The sequence below is a fragment of the Culex quinquefasciatus genome, chromosome 2 (genome assembly GCF_015732765.1).
Source record: "Culex quinquefasciatus strain JHB chromosome 2, VPISU_Cqui_1.0_pri_paternal, whole genome shotgun sequence".
NCBI lineage: Eukaryota > Metazoa > Arthropoda > Insecta > Diptera > Culicidae > Culex > Culex quinquefasciatus.
The window spans coordinates 187,504,653-187,531,176 of record NC_051862.1 but is presented as its reverse complement, the minus strand read 5'-3'; the positions used below and the strand labels follow the sequence as shown (position 1 = coordinate 187,531,176).

Here is a 26,524-nt window from a genome sequence, read left to right as displayed (position 1 = left end):
CACTGCTGACTGTTCGACGATGTTCGACGAGCTGGGTGACACATGGCTTCAAGGATTGCTGGAAGGGCAGCACCGTTGTTTGGTTTGGTTGGACACACTGAAATAATGACGACCTCACTTGCTTGCGACAACTGTGTCACTTGCACTGAAATAAAAAAAAGTACCAAATTCCTAAATTCTAGGAATTTTGCATCCTTTCCTTATTAAGTAATTTAAAAAACCCGATTACTAAATAAGGAAAAGTGGCAAAATTCCTAGAATTTAGGAATTTGGTACTTTTTTTTTATTTCAGTGTGGAAAGATCAATCAAATGGGATGTTCAAAAGTTGGAGAAATTCTGTGAGCCTTCTAGGAATTTGATAAAAAGTAGAAATCTTTGAAGACTGATTGTGGGAAAACTTTCTTTATGAATTGAATGTGTTAATATATTAATTGCTTTAAATAGAAATCCGAAAAATATATTAAAAAATCAAATAAACTAAAAATTGAGCATGTGTGAATATTTTTCACTCCATCTAACAGTGCCTGGAGTGTTTTCAATGTTAGTTTTTCAAACCAAGTGCAGAGAGGATTGAGTATTTGAATGTGTGATGATATTTCATATTTATCCAATGTAGGAGATGTGAAGTTGAATATTTTAAGATTTCCAATCAGATTCTTGAAACTAACATTAACATTTAATATTTTATAAATTGAAAATTGATGTTTTTAATAACTTGATTAAAAATTTATAATAGTTTTCACAAAATAAAATGACTGAAATTCTCCCCTACACTGAACATACCATTAAAATCACAGCCATCGCGGCCTTCCCTTTCGTGTCTGTCGCTCAAATGGGAATGAAAATCCCTCACAACAAAACGCACACGATTCCGGGCACGTGTGCAGGAACTTTTCTTCAACGCGGACAAAGAGAGTTTGGCTTTTCCACCCATAAATAAATATGTCAATTTCAATTTGTCAGACGCCCTTCCCCAAACTTCAAACTTCCGGTTTTGTTCGAAGAGGGGAGCATTGTACAACAGAAATAATTTTTTTTTTTTTTTAAAGCGATAGTTTTTGAAAAAAATATGGAAAATTTGCAAAATCAAAATGATTTTCAAAGTTGATTAAACAATCCAAATTACAAAATATACATTGTTCTTTTGTCAATTTAATTATTATTTTTAAAATTCACTAGAAAACTTAGCCCAAGTCAAAACTCAAAAGAAGTTGTTAAGCGAAAATGTGCGCGTGTACGCACACACACACTTTTATTCAAACACACATACACGCACGAACGCACGCGTTACCGGAAAGACGGCCAACGGCAGTTTGTCAATGGAATTCTTCCACCACCGATGCTGTTAAAAGGCAAGACCTTCTTGAAAAAAAAATCTAAAGGCATTGGCAGAAAATCCAATGAATAGAACAGAGATTCTTGTCCCCCCCCCACTCTTCAAGCGCTCCGAGCACCAGATTCTGTTTGTGACAAAAAAAGGACCAAGCTTTTAATGTAATTACATGGATGGAAAATTTAATCATTGAATAAACATCTTTTCGCATGATGAATGGAGAAGCCTGAGGAATTTGTGAAGGATGGGGGGGGGGGGGGTGGCTGGTACGGAATCTACCTGGAAGGTATTTGTGATTTAAAGCAAATGATTCGAATCATGCGAGTCATTGGGCACTGATGAGAGCAGACCAAAGTGGCTGAAACTGGAAAACTTATTAAATTTAGATTGTAAATTATTGAAAACAAGAATAATTTGAAAGTCTCTAAAAGTTATGTATTAAAAACTGAATGAAATAAAAAATGCTACACTGAAAAAAAATTGATAATACAAAATTCCTTTATTCTAGGTATTTTGCCACCTTTCCTTATTAAGTTATTGGGTTTTTTGAATTACTAAATAAGGAAAAGAGGCAAAATTCCAAGAACTTAAGAATTTGGTACTGTTAATAGAAATATTAAATAATCTTGAGAATGTATCGATTCTAATCAGTGTCTTCGACAAAAATGTGGGTATTGCTTTTACTGAGCAATTCTCTACGAAATCGGTCTTTTTTCTTCAATTTTAATTTTTGTATTTTTTAATCCGGCTGAAACTTTTTTGGTGCCTTCGGTATGCCCAAAGAAGCCATTTTGCATCATTAGTTTGTCCATATAATTTTCCATACAAATTCGGCAGCTGTCCATACAAAAATGATGTATGAAAATTCAAAAATCTGTATCTTTTGAAGGAATTTTTGATCGATTTGGTGTCTTCGGCAAAGTTGTAGGTATGGATACGGACTACACTGGAAAAATAATACACGGTAAAAAAATTTGGTGATTTTTTATTTAACTTTATCACTAAAACTTGATTTACAAAAACACTATTTTTAATTTTTTTATTTTTGATATGTTTTAGAAGACATAAAATGCCAACTTTTCAGAAATTTCAGGTTGTGCAAAAATCACTGACCGAGTTATGAATTTTAATCAATACTGATTTTTCAAAAATCGAAATTTTGGTCGTAAAATTTTTCAACTTCATTTTTCGATGTAAAATCAAATTTGCAATCAAAAGTACTTTACTGAAATTTTGATAAAGTGCACCGTTTTCAAGTTATAGCCATATTTAAGTGACTTTTTGAAAATAGTCGCAGTTTTCATTTTTAAATTAGTGCACATGTTTGCCCAGTTTTGAAAAAATATTTTTGAAAAGCTGAGAAAATTCTCTATATTTTGCTTATTCGGACTATGTTGATACGACCTTTAGTTGCTGAGATATTGCAATGCAAAGGTTTAAAAACAGGAAAATTGATGTTTTCTAAGTTTCACCCAAACAACCCACCATTTTCTATCGTCAATATCTCAGCAACTAATGGTCCGATTTTCAATGTTAATATATGAAACAATTGTGAAATTTTCCGATCTTTTCGAAAAAATATTTTGGAATTTTCAAATCAAGACAAACATTTTAAAAGGGCGTAATATTGAATGTTTGGCCTTTGTGAAATGTTAGTCTTGATTTGAAAATTCCAAAATATTTTTTCGAAGAGATCGGAAAATTTCACAAATGTTTCATATATTAACATTGAAAATCGGACCATTAGTTGCTGAGATATTGACGATAGAAAATGGTGGGTTGTTTGGGTGAAACTTAGAAAACATCAATTTTCCTGTTTTTAAACCTTTGCATTGCAATATCTCAGCAACTAAAGGTCGTATCAACAAAGTCCGAATAAGCAAAATATAGAGAATTTTCTCAGCTTTTCAAAATATTTTTTTCAAAACTGGGCAAACATGTGCACTAATTTAAAAATGAAAAACTGCGACTATTTTCAAAAAAGTCACTTAAATATGGCTATAACTTGAAAACGGTGCACTTTATCAAAATTTCACTAAAGTACTTTTTGATTGCAAATTTGATTTTACATCGAAAAATGAAGTTGAAAATTTTTACGACCAAAATTTCGATTTTTGAAAAATCAGTATTGATTAAAAATTCATAACTCGGTCAGTGATTTTTGCACAACCTGAAATTTCTGAAAAGTTGGCATTTTATGCCTTCTAAAACATATCAAAAAATAAAAAAAATTAAAAATAGTGTTTTTTTGTAAATCAAGTTTTAGTAATAAAAAGTTAAATAAAAAAATCACCAAATTTTTTTTACCGTGTATTATTTTTTCCAGTGTAGTCCGTATCCATACCTACAACTTTGCCGAAGACACCAAATCGATCAAAAATTCCTTCAAAAGATACAGATTTTTGAATTTTCATACATCATTTTTGTATGGACAGCTGCCGAATTTGTATGGAAAATTATATGGACAAACTAATGATGCAAAATGGCTTCTTTGGGCATACCGAAGGCACCAAAAAAGTTTCAGTCGGATTAAAAAATACAAAAAAAATCGAATGACCGAAATCCTAGAGAACTGCTCAGGCACCATAAAAGTTTCAGTCGGATTTAAAAATACAAAAAAATCGAATGGCCGAAATCCTAGAGAACTGCTCTACAGTATTTAATATTTTTAAAATCGTTTCAAAATTCTAATTAAATTAAGTAGCCTTTTTTCTTTTTGAAAAGAATTCATATTTTTTGTGAAAAAAAATCATTTATATTTTTGAATTATAAGTGTTCATCAACAAAGTCCTCAAAGAATTGCCCTCCAAGAGCTGGCCCAACTACACACAAAACAACTTGTTAGGGTTTAGTTTAGCATGAATGCCGAACGCGGGTAAGAGCACCCTCTTCAGCGTCATTCAGAGCTGGAAAAAAATAGTAGGTACTTGGTTTACAAACCACAGCGCGCACGGTTAAACGAGAATAAATAAAATGGGGCCCCTTTTATACCGCTGAAGAGCTTCCGAGTGAAAGGGATTGGAAAATGGTAAAAAAAAAAGTCCTCGGTGGTGAAATGCATCGTAAATAAATCCATTGACGTTTTACGACTGATAAGCGAAAGAGCACTTTTTCCGAAGTTTGGCGTTGTGGAGTAGACTTCGCCGTAAGATTTGCATATTTATCAAGCAAGGGTTACAGCACTACATTTCAACTTGCCCAATTATGATCGAATTGTACTTGAACTGTGCTCGTAAAACGAGCACAACTCTTGTGGCAGGTCCTCTAATGGTCATCCTTTTGGGGTTCTTCCTTCAAGTACACAAAGAACTTCAGCCAGCTCAAGTTGAGCATGAAACTTGTTGTTGATGGTGATGTTCGTAGTGCGCCGTGGGCCAGCATCATTTGCATTGACTTGGCTGCAGAAGACAGTGCTCCCTTTTGCAGGGAAGAAGTCAACGAAAAGGTTCTTGAGGCGGCCTCAAATTGGTTTGCACTGTAAGAATTTGAAGTAAAAAGCGTTTTTCTGAGTTCTACTGGAAATCTGCCAAGTTTTCAACAGTGTAATCTTCAGACGACTCGGGATGTAATCGTAACAGAACATGATAATAGCACACATTTTACACAGCACTGCGTCTCAATCGTAAATAATTGAACATGGCAGCAGCAGCAGTGGCTTCTTCGGCGGAGTTCTGTCGTCGTGTCACGGTATGTGGAAAATTGTGCGTGTGTATGCGCTTGGGTTGGGTTTCTGTGACAAGTGAGCAAATTATCGAAAGCGTTTTGTGCTCGGGGGTGGAAAATTTTACATGAATTTCTGCATGTGAGTTAACAGGCGAGCTGGGATGGGATCGTACAGTTACACACATTGTGCTTTAGTGTAACATTAGCACAAGGAAATGTTGCATGTGACAACAACATCGTGGATGTCAAATGTACAAGGAATTGACTAAAGTTCAAAAATAATTATAAAATTTAGAAAAATATTAATTTTGACTGAGAGGATCATCCAAATCTCCCCAGAGTCGGTCAACACCTCCGTCATCCAAAACCAAACTTTTCTGATTCATGATTTACGGCTCTCCAGCCCGGCTCAATCGTTATAACTTGGTGTCCCAACACTAGGGAATCGCCCCCACCAAACATGCAACCAAAACCTGCGAAAATGATACGCAAGTAGACAAACGTGTTCAGAACTTTGATTTTGAACGCCTTCTTCCCCGCAAGAACTCGCCAGGCTGACGGGGGGAAATCAGTAGAATCACGTTTATCCAAACAAGATTAGAGAGGGATCCATCGCCGTCTTCGGCGTTTCCCCAGGAAAGGGTGGCCACAGGCCCAAACTCACTGCAGAGGAAACTCTTCGACAGGGAGATTTAGCAGTCAGCAGTGTGTGCCCATTTCTTTGCCTCTGCAGCAGAGTGGTGCTGAAGAAAAATATGTGACTTCTTGTTGTTGTGTTGTTGGCCACATATGGTGCTCTGTCGTCAGAATCAATTTATGGGGGTTGATCGTGATTGCTTTTCGTTCTGCTGCTGTTGACCTGACCTGCTGGAGGGGAAATTTGAAACGGAAACCGTTACTTGGAGTCGGGTTTGTAATTTGAAAATTGACAGAATGTTTCTTCTTGTTTTTCTCGACTTTCGATGAACGAATTTTATCCGGGTTTGTTCCATTTGGTCCGGTTTCCGGTCCCATAGATAGGTGATGAAAATTGTTAAGTTCGACGAATAACTTCAAAAGTTAGATCAGATCCAACCGAGTCGATGTTTTTGAGATTCAGTTCCAAACCTAAATCAACACCTTTACTTTTGACCTCTACCGGATATATTTGAAAACTAGCTTGTACAAAGCATTTGCATGCATTCAGGCGCAATCAAATTTTCAAGCAGGCGATTTGGCAATGTTTGATTTTGACCCAATCTTTAATATCTCATTACAAAATCTGTTAACTAAATGACCATTTTTTTAAACTTTAAATCCAACAGTCCAAACCCCTCAACTTGGACGGTACTTTCGTAACAAACTTCTTACGTGAACGCACGCCACCTCGAGGAGCCCGTCGCCGGTCACCAGTGTGTGCAGCATTAAGTTGGGTGGGGAAAAGTCGTAAAGTTTGAGATTTGGTCCTTTTTCGGTTCGTCGTCGTCGTCGCCGTCCTTTTTTCCCCCCGTTTGTATGAGATATCGACTTCAGGTGGCGCTGATGGGGTAAGTTCTCATTTTTTGTTTGCCCCTCCATCGGGGCACTCCAGAGGAATGACATCATTGGTGGTGAAACATAATTTAAGGATTTTGGATGAGTTAGGGGTTTCGGATATCGGGGAACCTGCTTGGAATATAGATTTGGAACGGGGGTAAAAGGGGTTGAACTGCTCGCCAGAGAGAAAAAAAAAACGAGTGTTGCAGGGGTTATAAAATATTCATGGAATTTTATGGCACAAATGTGCGTGAAATTTGATCAAACAAAAACCACCGTTTGTAACTAAACAGCTTCAAAAGTCATTGGAACACAGAATCCCAACAAATTAAACCAATTAGCGCACGTGTGCTCCAGATTGAGTCGTCATCCAGGGGCGCGCGATCCAATTACGGTGAATTGGAATCAAAGAGCATCATGCGCGCGCGGGGGAGTGCAGTTATAGAAATCCAATATCTATTCATTTCCTCTCAGGATATCGACCTATTAGAGGGGAGCATCACTTCTGGCTGGTGGCAAAGCCATTTGAATTTGCCGAGTGTCGTTCCCCCTGTCGTTAACGTTGAGTGGTGAAGGCGAAAATCTCATCATACAGACAAATTCTATTACACTTCACGTGTGCCGGAAAAATGCTTCTCTGTGGGAGTGTTCTGCTTTTGGCGAAACTGCAGCTTGAAAATTTGACGTTTAGGGGCAACATTTTTAACTGTAATGAAATGTTTGTGCTTGTTAAAAGACAATTGATGGTATTAAATAGTTTTCCACGATGGTTGACATTTAGCTTTTGACACTTTTAGACAAGTTCAGTTGGTTGAGTTCTGAACCAAAAAAAAAAACAATCCAATTAACAGTTGATTTCAATATTCCTGGAATTTTTAACATGTTAATAAAGTAACGTTTTCAACATAAATTAATGTGTAATGAAATTCAAAAAATATTCTAAAAATATAATAAAAGGGACAACAGCTTATTTTTGTACCAGATATTTTGAATAAAGAACTTGTTCTCGGCTGTAGTTGAATTACTAAATTATGAAATTATGAAACGTTATTGATATTTTGAATTTTAAACTTATCTGGATGTTCAATTCTATTCTATGCAATTCTTAATTCTTTTTTTATTCTATATCATTGTAATCGTTTTAAGATTGTAGTAAAAATTACCATTTATTGATTATTATTTTAGTTAAAGAATCTTGATTTCTGATTATCTTGCTAAGTATTTTTTTTTCGGATACTATTCAACATTTTATTCCAATTATAAATGTCTTGCATTTTTACAATAAAAAAATATAGTTGTAAAAACATTGACGCAATTGTTTTCACAGAAATCAAGACAACGACAACCGTTTATATAACAAGACCAACCAACAAACCCATTATACTTCTAGTTCTAGTTCTTTTTCCAGATTTTTGAAGAGAATAAATTAAATGAAAAAAATATTTCTGGCACATTTCAAGATTGACTTCTGAGTGATTTTATACGATTTCGCAAATGGACTCTTCTTTGTATTTTTCAATTAGATGAAACTCTGTATAAACTTTCCCTTTGTTAAATGAAGTGATTTTGCATCATTACTTTTTTCAAACAAAATGAGTACTGAATCGGATTTTCTGATCGATTTGGCGTCTTGGACAAAGTTGTAAGTTAATAATACATTTGGGACAAAATAGCAACCTGAAAAATCCGACTTTTTTTGGCTTTTTGCCTTCCTCACCGAGGTAAGGCTATAATCCTGCTCCAAAATTGAACTTTTTATTTTAAGCTCGAAAACCCACCTTGATGTATACATATCGACTCAGAATTGAAAACTGAACAAATGTCTGTGTGTATGTGTGTGTGTATGTGTGTGTGTATGTGACCAATAATGTCACGCAGTTTTCTCAGCACTGGCTGAACCGATTTTGACCAAACCAGTCGCATTCGACTTGGTTTAGAGTCCCATACGGTGCTATTGAATTGTTTGAAGTTTCGATAAGTAGTTCAAAAGTTATGTATAAAAATGTGTTTTCGCATATTTTCAGAAGGTGAATAAATGGCAGTAAACTGAACAAAACATCATCATGCTATACATCGTTAGTTAGGTATTTGAAAGACCTTTCCAACGAGTCCAAAAAATTGATAATCTGGCAACCCTGTCTCGAGTTATAACCACTTAAGTGATATTTATGTAATTTTTTGTAGCCGGATCTCACTTAAATGTATGTAAACAATGTCCAGATCCATCATCCGACCCATCGTTGGTTAGGTAATCGAAAGACCTTTCCAACAAGTCTACAACATTGATAATCTGGCAACCCTGTCTCGAGTTCTGACCACTTAAGTGATATTTATGCACTATTTTTGTAGCCGGATCTCGCTTAAATGTATGTACACAATGTCCGAATCCATTATCCAACCCATCGTTGGTTAGGTAATCAGAAGACCTTTCCAACGAGTATAAAACATTGATAATCTGGCAACCCTGTCTCGAGTTCTGACCACTTAAGTGACATTTATGTACTTTTTTGTAGCTGGAACTCACTTAAATGTATGTAAACAATGTCCGGATCCATCATCTGACCCATCGTTGGTTGGGTAATCGAAAAAACTTTTCAAGGAGTCTAAAATATTGAAGATCTGGCAACCTTGTCTGGAGTTCTGACCACTTAAGTGATATTTATTAATTTTTTTGTAGCCGGATCTCACTTAAATGTATGTAAACAATGTCCGGATCCATCATTCGACCCATCGTTGGTAAGGTAATTGAAAAGCCGAGTCTAAAACATTGAAGATCTGGCAACCCTATCTCGAGTTCTGACCACTTATGATGCAACTTATGAGCCCTTGAGTGATATGTCTGTTTTTTTGTATTCCGGAACTTAACGAAATTAGACGACATTTGTGTCCAAACCCATCATATCACATATCACCCATTGCAATGCATTGTTGGAAAAGAGTGAGGAAGGCACCAACCACATAGGTGGATTAAGTTAGTTTTATTACTAAATGTTGAATTTCCAAATAACGTATTTTTTTGTCTTATTTTTTTGTAAATTTTAGGAAACTTTAAAGGTATCTTTTGTGCCAAAGGAAAAATTGGTTCCAGAGATATGAATTTTTGAAACAAAAAATATTTTTTATAATATCGAAAATGTGGTAAAACAATTGAAAAATATTTTTTTAAGAAGCTATACAAAATTTGCAATCAAAAAAACTTTACCAATTTTTTATAAAGTGCACAGTTGTTTTTGGTTATTGTTTCGGAAATTGAAACATTTTTAGTTTTTTTAAAGTTCATGAAGGAAAGCCGCACCTGGAGAATTTTTTGACAGGCTTTTTTTTACAATATTTCTCTTAAACTTCGAAAATCAGAAAATTATTTTCTGAGATAAAACGAACTCGAACCGATGAAAATTAGTTTTTTCTTCCTGGTGTCACCAAATTAGCATATAATTTTCAACTGACAGTATCTTGAAAAACTTTTAATTTTTTTAATTGGATAATTTCCAATTTTAAAATTTGGACTGAAAATAAGAAATGAGCAAAACTATCGTTGTGCTGTTTCTTTAAATAGTCCTGAAATAAAAATAATACTATTTTTAAAAAGATCAGAAAATTTTACAACAGTTTAATTCTTTAACATTTTTAATGTTAAAGAATTAAACTGTTGTAAAATCTGTTCTGTTCTGTTCTGATCTTTTTAAAAAATATTTATATAATTTTTAAATCAGGCCTATTTTTCAAAAAAGTCTACAAATCGATAATTTTGCTCAATTCATGTTTCAGTCCAAATTTTAAAATTGGAAATTATTTTTAAAACTTTGCCAAAGACACAATTGATCATAAAATTCCTTCTCAAGATAATTTTCTTGATTGTAAATAATCAATGCAGTAGTTTTTGGCGATTATTGTTTAATGCAGTCAAGACTCAATTATCCGAAGCCTCGATTATACGAAGTTTCGATTATCCAGAGCTCGATTATCCGAAGGTTTTTATGGGGCTTCGGATAATCGAATCATGACAAAAAAATCGTATTAGGGGAAATTCTCGTATCTTTGGCAGGTTAATCACTCGCACCTAATTCCATCCAATTTGCTGATTTTCACTATTTAAACAACTAAATTTGCAAAACTTTTGATATAAACTTGCTTGCTCACTTCTTATTGAGCTATTTATTACTCGATTTCAGTTGAAAACGCTTTTCATTAGCTTTAATTGAATGTCAATGTTCTTACCTGCCAACATTAGAGGCACGCTGGAATTAGATGCTGTTCCCCTACTTTGTTTTTTTTTTTTACGTTTAACATCAAATTCGAGCTCTGCGAACCCATTTTAGTCAGATTGCCATTTGGCCGCCATGTTGGATTTCAAAATTCTTAATCACTTCAACGTAGTTTAGGGGTCGTACTTAAGCTCGACAATCAAAAATAAAAAAAAGCAAAATAATTTTTTTTCGTGCTTCGACTATTTAAAATTTTGATTCTCAATTTTTTTCCGAGGCCTTCGGACAATGGAGTCTGGACTGTAGTTAGAATGTATTTAGATTACAGCGATACCACGTCATGCCAGCAGGTTCCAAATCAAAAGAGCATTTCGGAGTCGGAGCTCATGATATTTTTTTGTAACAGAAATTTGCATTGAAAGAAAATTTGGTCAGCTATGCATGTTTCCAAATTTAAAATAAAAGTATATTAAAAATACCATCCAAAGCAACTAACTTGTAATCCCTCTCCTAATCAAATCCTCCAACCAAAACGTGTACACACTTTCATCCTTTCTAGCCCCAACAAAGAAAAACAAACTTTTCCTCCATCATCCTAAAGAGAGAGAGAAAAACTCAGGAACGAGTAATCCATCGAAACGCGCTTTGCCCATCTTCTGCACCTCCAAGGGAATTAAGGTGGAATTTACAAGTTTATTCAGCGCGATACAAGAACTCCTCCACCATGGACTTCACCGACTCCACAAACACGCACTCATTGCAAGTTTTGTTAAGGGGGAGCAAGTTTTTCGGTTTCTGTCCAGCAGCAGCCGGGATCATTTCATTACGTGACTTTTGGCCAGCACGTAATTGTAAATCGAGCAAAAACCAAAAGTCGAAACGTTTTCGGGATTTGCCGAAGGGGGGGATTTTTGTGGACTTTTAGTTGGTAAGGTGCGGGAGCTAGGATTTGTCTCTATTAGTGGCAAATGGGATTAATGTTTATGTGTGTGATTTTGGGGGGAGGCGGGGACATGGCGCTCGGGGCAGATTTTGTCAATTTTTCGAATTACTAGGAGTTGGGGGAAGTTGCTTCGAAATTGGGGGTCATTTTAAAACGGAGATTTCCACTGTCATCAAATAAATTGGGGCTTAATGGAAGGATTTGCTGGAAATTTACTGCGTTAAAAGTTTGAAAGGGGAGAGAGATTTTACAAAATCGTTTGCCATTTCGCTAAACCTTGCACCTCCAGACTACATCGTTTTCTTCATTAAATTAAACGTTAATTAACCATCAAACTGACATCCAATTAAGTGCGGTGCACTGCTTTTCAAACTACTCCCCCCATCCCTACTTTTTCCAAATGCATTCTATCGTCTTAATGAACTGCAAACTTCTTCCGATACATAAAACGGGTGTAATCCCTCCGATTTACAACTCAATTTAAATCCTTCCCGACAGAACTACGCGAACATTGCTTAAAGCAACAACCCTCTTTAGCAACACAAAAGAGGTACCCCTTAATTGCAGCCTTTCGAGCCAGCGAGTTCTGACGGATTTGCACTCACTGGTGCGCACGTATCCTTCAATTAGAAGTTAGGCAAAAGGCCGGAAATTAAGTATAACAACTTGCACAACTGTGCACTTTTGATGCATTTCCCTCACCAGCTCCTCTGCTTCCCCCCCACAAATGGACCGCAGTTTTGATTCTGATCGGAATCGACGCGTGTTGTACCGGTCGTTAGGAGTTCATTAGAAAATTGCGATGGAGGAGCGTTGAACAGAGTTGAAGAGGGCGTTTTCCGGTGTAAAATAGCAGGGTAAACTAACCACCGCTTCGAGAGGGGCCACTGATGGCCAGTTTAAACTCTGATTAGCTGATGATTGGAAAGTGGGGAAATGGTTTTGGGACGTGACTTTTAAGAATTTTGTATGAGATGGAGTAATTGAGTTTGATTTTGCTTGAATGTATTGAAGAATATTTGTTTTTTCTTTATTATAATTTTTGTTAGACATGAGAAATTCTCTACGAAATCGGTCTTTTTTGGAATTTTAGTTTTCGTATTTTTTAATCCGGCTGAAATTTTTTTGGTGCCTTCGGTATGCCCAAAGAAGCCATTTTACATAATTAGTCTGTTTTTTAATCTTTGCATGGCAATATCTCAGCAACTAAGGGTCGTATCAACAAAGTTCAAAAAAGCAAAATATAGAGAATTGTCTATGCTTTTCAAAAAAAAATTTTTTTTTTCAAAGGTGGGCAAACATGTGCACTAAATAAAAATATTAAAAACTGCTACTATTTTTAAAAACTTACCTAAAAATGGCTTTAACTTGAGAGCGGTGAACTATATCAAAATTTCAATAGAGTACTTTTTGATTGCAAATTTGATTTTACATCAAAAAATAAAGTTGAAAAATGTTTGAGATCAATATTCATTTATATTTATTTATTTTTATATTTTTTTTTTGCACAACCTGGAATTTTCTGAAAAGTTGGCATTTTATGTTTCCTAAATCATATCAAAAAATAAAAAAAAATAAAATAAAAATAGTGCCAAATTTAAATGGAAAATTATATGGACAAACTAACAATGCAAAATGGCTTCTTTGGGCATACCGAAAGCACCATAACAGTTTCATCCGTATTGAGAAATACAAAAAAATCGAATGATCGAAATCTGAGAGAATTGCTCTCCTATGGAAAAATATTCTTAAATAATTCAAAATAATGTTTAACGCTGGAAGCAAAAAATACTTATAAACAAAACAATTGAGAGTTTGTTGGTTTACGAACTTCAAAGTATTATTTGATTAATGATATACCAACTATTTACATGAAATAACCCAAATTACCTCAACTCATCTTACCATTGTCCCACTTGACCGTTGCACTTTTATGCAACTCATCGAAGCTTGCACTCTTTTCTGCCCCATCATCGTTTGGGTAGTCCCTCAAAAGTATTTCGTTGGTTTTGCTCACTTCCAACTTCATATTGAAGCATGCTAATCCACACGACGGCATTCATCAGGCAAATCCCAAAGAAAACGCCTCATCCGCGTCGCGACCGCCCCGTTTCAGTTAATCATCCGCTCATTCAAGCCGTCATAAATACTTTGAGAATGGATAAACGTTTTGAACCCTTTGCTGTCCTTGAAAGGAACTTTTGATTACATTCATAAAATAATTAAAGTATTTTTTAAGATGAAGAGAATTACTTGAATGAAATTATATATAGTCTTATTTATCGTAATTTAATTGAAACAAAATTTAATCAATAGTAATTTTGAGCAACTGATCCATTAAGGGTTACCCCACTTCCAAAAGGAACGACAAGTCCTCACATCAAGCATTCATCAGGACTGCCATCTCCTGTGCATCCCCCACGTCAGACAACATCACACACAACATCGCGCACATTCTTCAGTGTGCCAAAGTTATGAATCGGGTAATTTACGATTCACTTAATTTTATTTCGCTTTTAATAGAATAATGACTGTAATGAAGTCGTTCGCATCATTCATCCATCGCGTCCCGTCTGTCTGAAACAGCTGAGAAGCGGTGTTGGCGTCGTGACGATGATGCTCCACACGTCGAACCATAATCCCGGGCCAACACATGTGCCAGTGTGTGGTATTTAAGAGCAAATTGAATAAAACGTTTATCCAATTCATGCTAATTCAAAGGGAAAATTTTCCCGCACATTTTTTGTGCTATCTTTTTTCAAAGAAAACGAATGTGGGTGGCCTTGGAAAAGTTTTTTTTCAGGACGAGAAAGCATATGTACTTTTTTAAGTGGGAGGCAAAAAGTTGTCCCGAGAAATTAAATGACTTTCTGATTGAGTCAACTTTTGCATAAAGTGCGAGGAAGAAATATTTTCACAAGAACCGAATCAAACTTTTCCTTCTGTGCACGATGCATTTTCCTCAAAAAAAAGGAGTGAGGAGGAAAAACCCATAAATCTACAAAGTAACAAAAGTGCACTCTCCCTTCGCCATTTTCCCGCCGGAATTTTCCCCCCACTCAACTCCAGCGGGAAAGTGCCAAACCTGTGTGTACATCCGTTCGCATATAATGTTTTGAATAAATTTGAATAACAATCGCACAAGTGTAAACTTTTTGCCGTTTGCATCGCAGGCTTGCCGGGGCCCGGAAATGGCGATCTTCCTCCCCTGCCCGCCGGAGCGGTCGCTGACGTCTGCCGCCAAAACCGCCAAAAACAAATTTAATAATTACGCCAAATCTGCATCTCAAACAGTTTGCTGTGGGTATGTTTGTGAGTTCCCCTGCCTGTCTGTTGGAAAAATTTTGTTCTACTGCAGTGCAGGGATTCGCTGCAGCCAGCTGTTGGCTGGGCCTGCATCGACATGACGGCGCGTGTGGCGCCCCGGATGCTGTGTACTGACTGTTGCAGGCAAAAGGGGATTTGGCCTGTTAAGATGATGATGTGGTACTGAGGTTGGGGAGGATGTGGGGGATGATGCCAGGATGCGAATGAATTTTTGGGATTGTCTTGATGAAGCGGATTTGAGTTTTTGTTGTGTTGTATTGGAACAACTGTATGAAAGTGTTCATTGTCTTCATTGTCTCGGAGTGAATCTCTCAACTTAAAAAACTTAAAATAAAATAAAATATAAACATGGAATTACGAATGTTTATGAAATATTTCATCCATAAATACAAAATTTTGTAAATCAAAGAACAATCTGTTTTGACTTCCTTACCTTACTGAGGAAAGGCTAAAGAATCAATAGAAAAATGAACTTCTTAACACTGGAACGCTCAACGCATGTCCAACTTACACGGACGCTCAAGCCTCCCAAAAAAGGTGGAACGGGACGATTCTTGTTTCTAATGATTTGTAAGAATGTATAGATGATCCTAAAATTTTCCAGAACATGATTTGAAAAAATCTGTAATTTCTGCGACCGAAAACATCGTTCCACCTTTTTTAAAACGACTGCCTCCGCGGAATTTTTGGCGAATTTTTTTACACTTGAAAAAAAAGTTGGAACGATGTTATCGATCGCAAAAATTACAGATTTGATCGAATTTTGTTCTGCAAAGTTCTAGAATCATCTAGAAAAACGAAACGAAACTATTGGCACTACGCCCCCCGGGGCATGGCCTTCCTCTAACGTGGGATTTCTGCTCCAGCGCCTCTGACGAGACAGGAGAAACCGGGACCGACGTTTTACTTCACCATCCGATAGAAGCTCAGTGGATAAGGCGGGAATCGAACCCGCGTCTCATAGCATCATCGGGATCGGCAGCCGAAGCCGCTACCCCTGCGCCACGAGGACCCATCTAGACAACCTAATAAATCACTGGAAAGAATAATCATCTTGATTGGTTGATTTATGCCCGAGAACCAGCGAGTTGAAGTTACCGTTCCAACTTTTTTGGAGCCTTGGGCGATGGAATATTAATTAATCTTATTAAAAAACAAAGTGGTGACTGAATTTCGGTTCAGTTTTGTGAACATAAAAACTTAAAAAATAGTTGAAATTTTAAAACAAATGTGAGTTCAACACAAAAGAATTTTTAAAAAGCATTATTTAATAAAAATCAAATAAGGAATCACAAATACTACTTTTATACTTAACTCTTTTTTTACTTTTATATAATGATCACAAGTTGTATTTTTATTTTTATGATTATCATTTTGATATCAATTTTCTAACCATTTAACATTGAGAAAATTATTTAAAACCTTCTCCGAGAAGGGTGATGTCTTGTTCCTGCCACAATACTTTTTCAGTTTATACGGTTTTCTGAAAAAGAAAATCATAAATTTAAGTCAAAACAAATATTGATTGTAGTTTTGTAACATCGGTTTAATAATTTTTGATATTTACAAAATATAGCAAATTTTTTAACATTTCCTTCCAACGTGTATCAATATAACCCCCATCCCCTTTCTCCTCCAGATCCAATGTCACCTCTGTATCGGTGATAATTCTCAACCCTTTCATAAATCTGGTTTTCTTCGTTTTTTTTATAACTTGAAACTTTTGTCCATTCATCCCTATGTCGAAGGAATTAATTTTCATCATTCTCCATACAATTTTTCTGGCTGGTCATACAAAATGGGAAATTGGAACGGAATAACAATCTCGATTTTTCTTTTAGTTTTCATCACTTAATTTGACTTTCCTAGAAAAGTTTTTTTATTTTCCTCGGCACGCAACGGACTTTAAAAATAGTTCCACAACTGGCCTTTTAGGTTGATCATGAGAAATTTCATAAATAAATAGAGTGTCTTACTTAAAAAAAATAGCTTGAGATTAAATTTACAATTTACAGCAACGAATTATTTTGTTTTTAAATAAATATTATTAATGCAAATAAATTTTGAAAATTCTTCTGGTTTGAATTTGATTTTAAATATATCATATTTAATATTCAAAAAAGTTATTAAAAAAATTAAACAAAAACAGAATCAATAATTTTGTAAAAAGAAAGAAAGAAATAAGATAATAAACCTAAATTTAAAATAGTTTTTTCAGTTATTAATTTAATTAAAGGTATACCTTAATTGAAAAACTTGAATAAAATTGATATTTAAAAATAAATTGAGAAAGCAAACAATATTATGAAATTTTTAAATTTTCAGCGATAAAATGTATTTTAAAAATGTTTTAAAAATAAACACAATTATCAAACTGAGATTAAAGATCGCCTGAAATATTATTAAAAAATTAAAAAAAAAAAAACTCAAAGGTATTCAAAAAATCATGGAGCAAAAATTCAGTTATATTAAACTTCCATATTTTGTAGAAATTTTTTTAAAAATATTTGAAAATTCTTCAATACATATTTATTTTACTTCACTTTTTCAAATTTTGGGAAAAATAGTTTTTTTCTATGTCATCAAATTAGCCCTAATTGTTCAACTCGCGATACCCAGCAAAAAAAAATTTAAAAATTTAAACTTCTGTGAAACATAATGTTCTGAAAGTAAAAAATGAAAATAAATTGGAAAAATTTAAAAAAAAAATACAATACAATGTCTTTTAAAATTGCACTTTTTTGTTTTCAAAAAATACTAAAAAAATGCTTAAAAAATAGAGCACTCAACAAAAAACCAATATTGGAAAAAAAAACTCTGTTTTAAGTTATGAGCAATGTTATTAGGTTATATCTGTAAGCCCATATTTCCAATTGAAATGCTGTCAAAGGCAAAGTTATGGGAAATAGACGAGCTTCCCGATAAAAATATTTTCGAGACTAAAAAATCAAGTCTGTCATTAAGAAACGGCCAAAACCCTCCAAAAAAGCTATTTTTCAACATTTTTATTTTTTTAACCGCTGTATCATCACAAGGATTGGACATAGGATAATGGTTAATACCAAAAAAAATCAATAACAAATTTGTTAAAGGCTCTGCAAACATGGCATCAAGTCTTTGAAAGTTAAATAAATTACATAAATAATTACCTGAGTGGAATTGAGTAGTAGTTTGAACAATGGTTTTTTAATTTATACTATTTTTGATATAAAATAATTTGAAGTAATGCAATTCACGGCAATACTTTAAAGACTTTTTTAAAATGACGAGAACACACATATTTTAATGTTATCTATTATCTCCAATACCATGAAAATGATTTTCAAAAAAGTATTAATACTCAGATTTCTGAATGAATGTGTAAACTGATGCTAAATCAACCTCACCATCATTCATCGTTTGCTAGAACATCCCCCAATTGTTCGAAATTTCAACTGTCCAACCAAAAATTCCACGACAAAACGTCAGTTAGTACCCGTCCAACTTCTCTCGCATCAATGCCAATTTTCATTTCAAATCCAATCGCAACCCCTTTGAAAAGCCCAAGCTTCTATTCACCAAAAAATCGCGCAGGACACACATTTTTCTGCACTGACTGACTGCCGGCCATCCCAATGTCCCACTCGCATAGATGTGCCTTGGAGCAACGCAAAACTCACCTGACACCTGCAGCGTCGCGTTGCGGCTTCTAGCTACGCCGAGCTCGTTGCGGGCCTCGCACCAGTACACACCGGCATCGCTTTCCCGCCTGGAGTGGACCACCTGGAAAAATTGAGAGGAAAATTTTGTTTTAGGAATTTTGTGAAAAATGGGGGAAGCCTCTAAATTTGAATTTGATAGAAATTGTGTAATTGTTTGACCCCAATTGCCCCCACTATAGCCTGCCAAGTTCAATGAGTAATGCTCGCCCAGTACCCATGTAAATCCGTAATAGAAAAATCGATCGACCATGAGATTCTACCTTTTGGCTCCTTCTCGAGCAGGATGTTGTGCAATATTCCTTGGCATCACGTTGTATCAATACGCTTGACCGGGACCATCATAAATATAAGTGCGGGAAAAGTTTTCGAGGTCGGCACTTACTCTGACGAAGAAGATTTAAGGGGTCAGGTCGGGACTCGTAAACGAACCAGGTACAACTCAGAAAAGGTTGTTTGCTGCTCGTGATCGAACCTAATAATTTTTTTCGAGGAGCGAACTAATTAAAAGAGGTTGCTTTCATCGCAAGATTGTTGTTAATACCCAATTGAGTGTTTATGGGGGACCCCAAAAACGTGACCAATATCCATAACTCGAACCCATCATTTTGACAGCTTTTCCCACGATTTATCCTCCGGCGCGTTGCAAATCTGCCACGAAGGAACGATTCCTTTCCCCGCGCGCATATCTCAAACCCTTGTGACAAGTGGAAAATCCACGTCCTCTCTTTTCTAGGAAGATCACACACCATTGAGAGGAGGAAAAATGCATCCTTCGTGCATCTCATCTTTCATCCCCAACTCGGTCAACCCGAGCTGAGTGAAGCAGAGTGCAACATTATGACTTCCTATGTTCGCCGGGAAAGCAAATGATTTTATTACCCAAGGCGACAGTTAAGCGGAATTATATGGCGCCCTGCTCTGGTGTAGAGTGAACCAAAAGAGAGTAACACATTGTGAAAGTAGAAGGATTTTTTTTTCAGAATTCTTTTCCGTGCTCTTCGGGGCTGTAACTCGACCATCATAAAAACAGTAGCGGTCCGAGGAACTTTGCATAATTCAGTGAGTGGCTGCCGAAGTTGCTGCTACCGAAGCTGCACAAACTCACGGAAGCTCATCTTGACGTAAAGAATGCAGATTATAGGAAATGATGGAAGTGCAGATGATGAGATGGTCAGCTAGCAGGTATTTAACTTCAGTAAGGTAACCTAAGTTTAATGCTAGAACATATCAAAAGGATAAAAAGTGTATGGCAGGTTGCGACTGTGGAATCCGAGTCAGTGGAGTTCTTTTTTCTCAATTTAGTCAATTTTGTCAATTTAGTCAATTTTGTCTCAATTTTGTCTCAATTTTGTCTCAATTTTGTCTCAATTTTGTCTCAATTTTGTGTCAATTTTGTGTCAATATTGTGTCCATTATGTGTCAATTTTGTGTCAATTTTGTGTCAATTTTGTGTCAATTTTGTGTCAATTTTGTGTCAATTTTGTATCCATTTTGTGTCAATTTTGTGTCAATTTTGTGTCAATTTTGTGTCAAATTTGTGCCAATTTTGTGTCCATTTTGTGTCAATTTTGTGGCAATTTTGTGTCAATTTTTTGTGAATTTTGTGTCAATTTTGTGTCAAATTTGTGCCAATTTTGTGCCTATTTTGTGTCCATTTTGTGTCAATTTTGTGTCAATTTTGTGTCAATTTTGTGTCAATTTCGATTCAATTTTGTGTCAATTTTGTGTCAATTTTGTGTCAGTTTTGTGTCAATTTTGTGTCAATTTTGTGTCAATTTTGTGACAATTTTGTGTCCATTTTGTGTCAATTTTGTCTTAATTTTGTCTCAATTTTGTCTCAATTTTATGTCAATATGTGTCAATTTGGGTCAGTTTTATGCCAATTTTGTGTCAATTTTGTGACTATTTTGTGTCAATTTTGTGTCAATTTTGTGTCAATTTTGTGTGAATTTTGTGTGAATTTTGTGTGAATTTTGTGTCAATTTTGTCTTAATTTTGTGCTTATTTTGTGTCAATATTGTGTCAATATTGTGTCAATTTTGTGTCAATTTTGTGTCAATTTAGTGTCAATTTTGTGTCAATTTGTGTCAATTTTGTGTCAATTTTGAGTAAATTTTTGCCTTATTTGTGTCAATTTGTGACTTATTTGTGTCAATTTTGTGTAAATTTTGTATCAATTTTGTGTCAATTTTGTGTCAATTTGACAAAATCAACAAAATGGACAAAATTGACAAAATTGATAAAATTGACAAAATTGACAAATTTGACAAAATTGACAAAATTGACAAAATTGACAAAATTGACAAAATTGACAAAATTGAAAAAATTGACAAAATTGACAAAATTGACAAAATTGACAAAATTGACAAAATTGACAAAATTGACAAAATTGACAAAATTGACAAAATTGACAAAATTGACAAAATTGACAAAATTGACAAAATTGACAAAATTGACAAAATTGACAAAATTGACAAAATTGACAAAATTGACAAAATTGACAAAATTGACAAAATTGACAAAATTGACAAAATTGACAAATTGACAAAATTGACAAAATTGACCAAATTGACAAAATTGACAAAATTGTCAAAATTGTCAAAATTGACCAAATTGACCAAATTGACCAAATTGACAAAATTGACAAAATTGACAAAATTGTCAAAATTGACCAAATTGACCAAATTGACCAAATTGACCAAATTGACAAAATTGACAAAATTGACAAAATTGACAAAATTGACAAAATTGACAAAATTGACAAAATTGACAAAATTGACAAAATTGACAAAATTGACAAAATTGACAAAATTGACAAAATTGACAAAATTGACAAAATTGACAAAATTGACAAAATTGACAAAATAGACAAAATTGACAAAATTGACAAAATTGACAAAATTGACAAAATTGACAAAATTGACAAAATTGACAAAATTGACAAAATTGACAAAATTGACAAAATAGACAAAATTGACAAAATTGACAAAATTGACAAAATTGACATAATTGACAAAATTGACAAAATTGACAAAATTGACAAAATTGACAAAATTGACAAAATTGACAAAATTGACAAAATTGACAAAAATGACCAAAAATACAAAAATGACAAAAATGACAAAAATGACAAAAATGACAAAAATGACAAAAATGACAAAAATGACAAAAATGACAAAAATGACAAAAATGACAAATATGACAAAAATGACAAAAATGACAAAAATGACAAAAATGACAAAAATGACAAAAATGACAAAAATGACAAAAATGACAAAAATGACAAAAATGACAAAAATGACAAAAATGACAAAAATGACAAAAATGACTAAAATGACAAAAATGACAAAAATGACAAAAATGACAAAAATGACAAAAATGACAAAAATTACAATAATTACAATAATGACAAAAATGACAAAAATGACAAAAATGACAAAATTAACAAAATTGACAAAATTGACGAAATGCAGAAAATTAAGAAAATTGACAAAATTGACAAACAAAAAATCAGATTCAATGCAGTTGCATCGTGTACGTACCTTCAGAAAGAATAATCCCCCCGCGGGCAGCAAAATTTTATGCGAGCCCTGTTCCGCCTTGATCGGTTCGCCGTCCTTGTACCAGGTGAGCGTCGGCGCCGGGATGCCGTCCGCCTTGCAGTTCAGTGTGGTCGGTTCGTGCCGGGGCACTATCACGTCCAGCGGATGTTCCGTGATTTTCGGATACTCGCCGGCTGTAAATAACAAGAAGAAGAAAAAAACTCTTTTAGTGATAATCCATGTTTACTGGATTACATGATGTAAATGTTTTTAAATATTGATGGCACGAACGGAACAAAAATGTTGATATTTTACGATCGGGACTTCCCAGGTTTGGTTCCCAAAGGGGATTACCTGGAAAAGTTCCATTATGGCCATCATTCCGGATCACTTGTGTTTGTTGGTTTCATTAAATTAAGCCGATAAGTTGGCTCGTTTCGAGTCCTGTTGGCACTTTTACAATCTGTTTAAAAAATGTTTCCAACTCTGTTGGCACGCAGAATTCTTCATGTATTATAAATTGGTTTTAAAACTTATTTATTTAACAATTTTTATCAGTGACGGCCATCAAAGGATCACGAGGACACTCCCGAAAGCATTAAAACTAACAGCAGCAGCACAGTTGAAAGTTGTACAGTTTTACCAGTTGATCCTATTTTGCGCTCGACAAACTATGCGGAAACAGCAAAAGTTAACTATTTCAGTAGCAGAAGCAGCAGCATTTTCGAGCAGATGGACAGGAAAAATGTTTACAAGCTGATTTGGACCAGGGCAAAAAAGGTGGCCCAACTTTGGTAAGCTTTTGCTGCCCGGCAGTAGTTTTGCGTTGGAAACGATGTAAATGTTGTTCTGGTAAACTGTTGCACACTTTCCTGTGTGTGTTTGTGTTTTTTTTCTGTTTGCCCACAATTTTGTTTATAATTGGGATGCTCCAGTTGGGGCAACGAGAGAGAGAGAGAGAGAGGATGTAATGCTGTCATTAAAATCAACTTTGCATGATGTGGTTGGAGAATTTTAAGCTTCAGTTGCAGTCGGTGCTAGAAGCTTTGTTTGTAGTTTGAAAGTTGAACTGTTAAATGATTCAGTTGGAATAGTGCGAGCTAAATTTTGGTTTCGAAGACTTTATAAGTCAAAAACAACAGGGAGCAAACACTCCTTAAAATGTTTAAAGTTTAACCAAAAATCAATGTCAAGAAATATTCTTACTGCAGCTGCTAAATCTGTTGCATCTTCAAGATTATTTCAACTGAAAACCACTTCCTAGACAATGTAATCAAAGCAAATAACGCAAATTTCCCTGGAGCGAGTACAAAATACAAAGCAAACCTAATTCAGCACAGCCTTCCGGGCTTCACACATACACAATATTCCCACAAAATAACACCTCCTTGCGCGATCCTAATCCACCATCAGTTGCCATCAAGATCAAGCGCTCGCAGTCATTCCTGCATGCCGGCGGAGGTAGTTTTGGCTAATCCACCCACCAACCACCAAAGTCTCACGACGTATGGCCGCCGCCGGTGACAATTTATATCGTCTCGCAAGGCAGGTGGTCCCATTTCACCCCCCACCCCCCCCCCTCCAACTCCCACCATCAACATCCGGATCCTGTTTCTTCAGCGGTGTCCTTGGCTTTATTTAGTCGTCGACGAGTTGGCGCGGAGGTGGTTATAATTTATTCAATTAGTGGAGCCTTCTGTGCGACAATCTAGAGCGATTTAGCTCCGTGATTACTTCCTCTCGTTCGCGCGCAAACTTGCAGCAGCACTACCAGGCACAACTTGCACATAGATATTAAATGCTAATAACTAGTTGATGCTTGGTTGCTTCTCCCGGTCCCGATGAACTTCTAAGACAACGCTCGACGACGACGATGCTTGCACAGATAAGGTCGGAGAAAATTAAATCGCTGCTCCTGTCAAGCGAGAGGCACTCCCGGAACTTCTGTAAGGATTCCGGACTAGGGTGGTTCAAGAGTTTCTAGGCAAAGTTGCTTAAATTTCCCTTAAAATTACACGCTCCAAAAATTTATACAGTTGAGTAACGAAAAATGCCACCATTTCACGCAAGTAACATTTGTAAACCAACTAGCCACCACCTAGTTTTATTACGGTTATGGTAGCATCTTGATTGCTTAATAGCTTTATTTGGGCATTCACCGCAACCAATAAGCAAGAGCTAATTAATAGATTCTAACAGGGTTTTGATCAGGGATTCTAACAGGGTTTATGAATGTTGTAAGAGAGTCTTGAAAACTCAATGGCAATGTCGTGCCAAACGGTTTTATTGCAAGCTGCTTTAAAACCAAGTGTGTTTAAGCTGTCAAGTGCCATTAGGCATGCAAAAAACTTAATTAAAACCACAAGCTCCTGAAAAGGCTCTTAACGCGGCCAATTAGCAGTGCATAAATATGGCGTTAAACGATTTTGAATGATGATTGAATGTGATTGGCCGCCATCTTGGTTGAAAAAATATAGAACTAAGAAATTTGATTTTTATTTGGCGAAAACATGTATGCTGAATTTCTGAAATAATTAATACAGCGATTGATGTTAATAAATAATTTGAACCTTCTTTCAAAGAATTGCAAAAAAAAAATAGTTTTTTACATTAAAAACTATGGCTACAAAAATGATTTTTTTATGAAGCGAGTTGTTTTTTTTTGGCTCTATCTTCCCTACATTTATCAATGACATTTCATCCGCAGCTGAATTTGAGCCACCAACTGCGAGAAATAAGCTTTCAAATTATTTTGATTACTTCCAATATCCATTATTTTTCATCGCCAATTTTGCAAATCATCTCCATTTTATCATTTGGCAAGACAAAGACTTATGTTTTGCCAAAAAAAAACTATTAGGCATAAGACGTTTGAAGTCGTATGAAACGTAATTTTTCCTTTACTCCTGACTAGGTGATTTTATGATTTTATGATTTTATGATTTTATGATTTTATGATTTTATGATTTTATGATTTTATGATTTTATGATTTTATGATTTTATGATTTTATGATTTTATGATTTTATGATTTTATGATTTTATGATTTTATGATTTTATGATTTTATGATTTTATGATTTTATGATTTTATGATTTTATGATTCAGGTGGAATTGGTTCTATTCTCAGTTATCGACTCCAAGGCAACTTGGGCTTAGACAATCATCAACATGGCGAAATCCAGTCTGCAATTCAGTTGCTTGAAGTAGTAAACTTTAGACTCGATTATCCGAATGTACCACCCTAATCGAAAGTCGGCATTCCCCCAGAACTCCCCAGGACTCGACATCTTAATCTATCGACAGTTCGCAGAGCTTAGGACGGCGGTCGTAATGCACTGGCACCTGTCTTTACCGTGCATCCTCCCAGGTTGCACTACCGCGTATGCGTGTATACGTGTGTGCCACCGAAGATAACTATCATCGACATCCCAGAGAACTTGTCTCTGATGGCTTCCCAGCAGCCAACACGGCTGCAGCTTCTCCAAGGATGCACCATCGTTATCCATCGTACGATACCCGGTAGCTACGGCACACAATTGACACACAAAGTGACTTGAACTTTAGCCTTTCACCTTTCATCGGCGGTACCGAGAGAGAGGTGGGGGGATAACTCGTGCCAATAGAATTACACTGCTGTGAGTCTGCCCTTAAGCGACCTCTCATCCCGTTGACCACCCACTCGTGATGATGATCTTCGAGGACTAGTAGCAAGATTACAACATCCCCCCACACCAAAAGAGCCATCGCCGTCGTTCGGAACTTGAAGCAGTTATTACGAGCTGTTGTTGTCATCGCTGAAAACCACTTAAGCTTGAAAAATCACTCTCTCGGAAAACACTGCCGCGTCTGGGTATGGTAGTAAAAAATGAAACTACCGGACGGAGCTGGACAGACACCCCGTTTTCTGGACTCGGGACAAAACAATAAAAGCGGCATCATAACTCATTTCTGGCTGGCGACACATTAGCGGGGACGTTTTTCGGGAGCGGAACTAGACAGTTTTGTTGCTGTCTCGGTTTCGAGTTTTTTGGAAACTGGAGGATGATATTTGAGGACGTAATTGTCCTATAAATGAGCTACATTAAACCGTTTCTTTTTGTTTCTAGAATACAACAGCATTCTTTAAAAAACCTTTCCCAAATGCTAATTAAGTTTGTCTCCAATTTAGTGTAATCATTGTGTCATGATTCTACCTCTAGCAAACTGGTTCATTACCTTCCGTTTCCCTAAACCCTCTCCCATATCCCTCACCCCCACAAAAACTGCCAGCTGTAATAATCCCCATTAAACAG

The 26,524-nt window shown here is 35.5% G+C and overlaps 1 protein-coding gene across 1 annotated transcript in view; it reads right to left on the bottom strand.

Moving 5' to 3' along the window:
• LOC6045098 (roundabout homolog 1) overlaps positions 1–26,024 on the bottom strand; it is a 38,046-nt gene extending 12,022 nt beyond the window's left edge. The window contains exons 1-3 of the mRNA XM_038250996.1: positions 25,889–26,024; positions 22,231–22,424; positions 18,647–18,749 (exon numbers count right to left, since the gene is read on the bottom strand). Coding sequence (XP_038106924.1) covers positions 18,647–18,749; positions 22,231–22,424; positions 25,889–26,024 — 433 coding nt within the window. The remainder of the gene's footprint in view (positions 1–18,646; positions 18,750–22,230; positions 22,425–25,888) is intronic.
• Between the last annotated feature and the right edge of the window lie 500 nt (positions 26,025–26,524).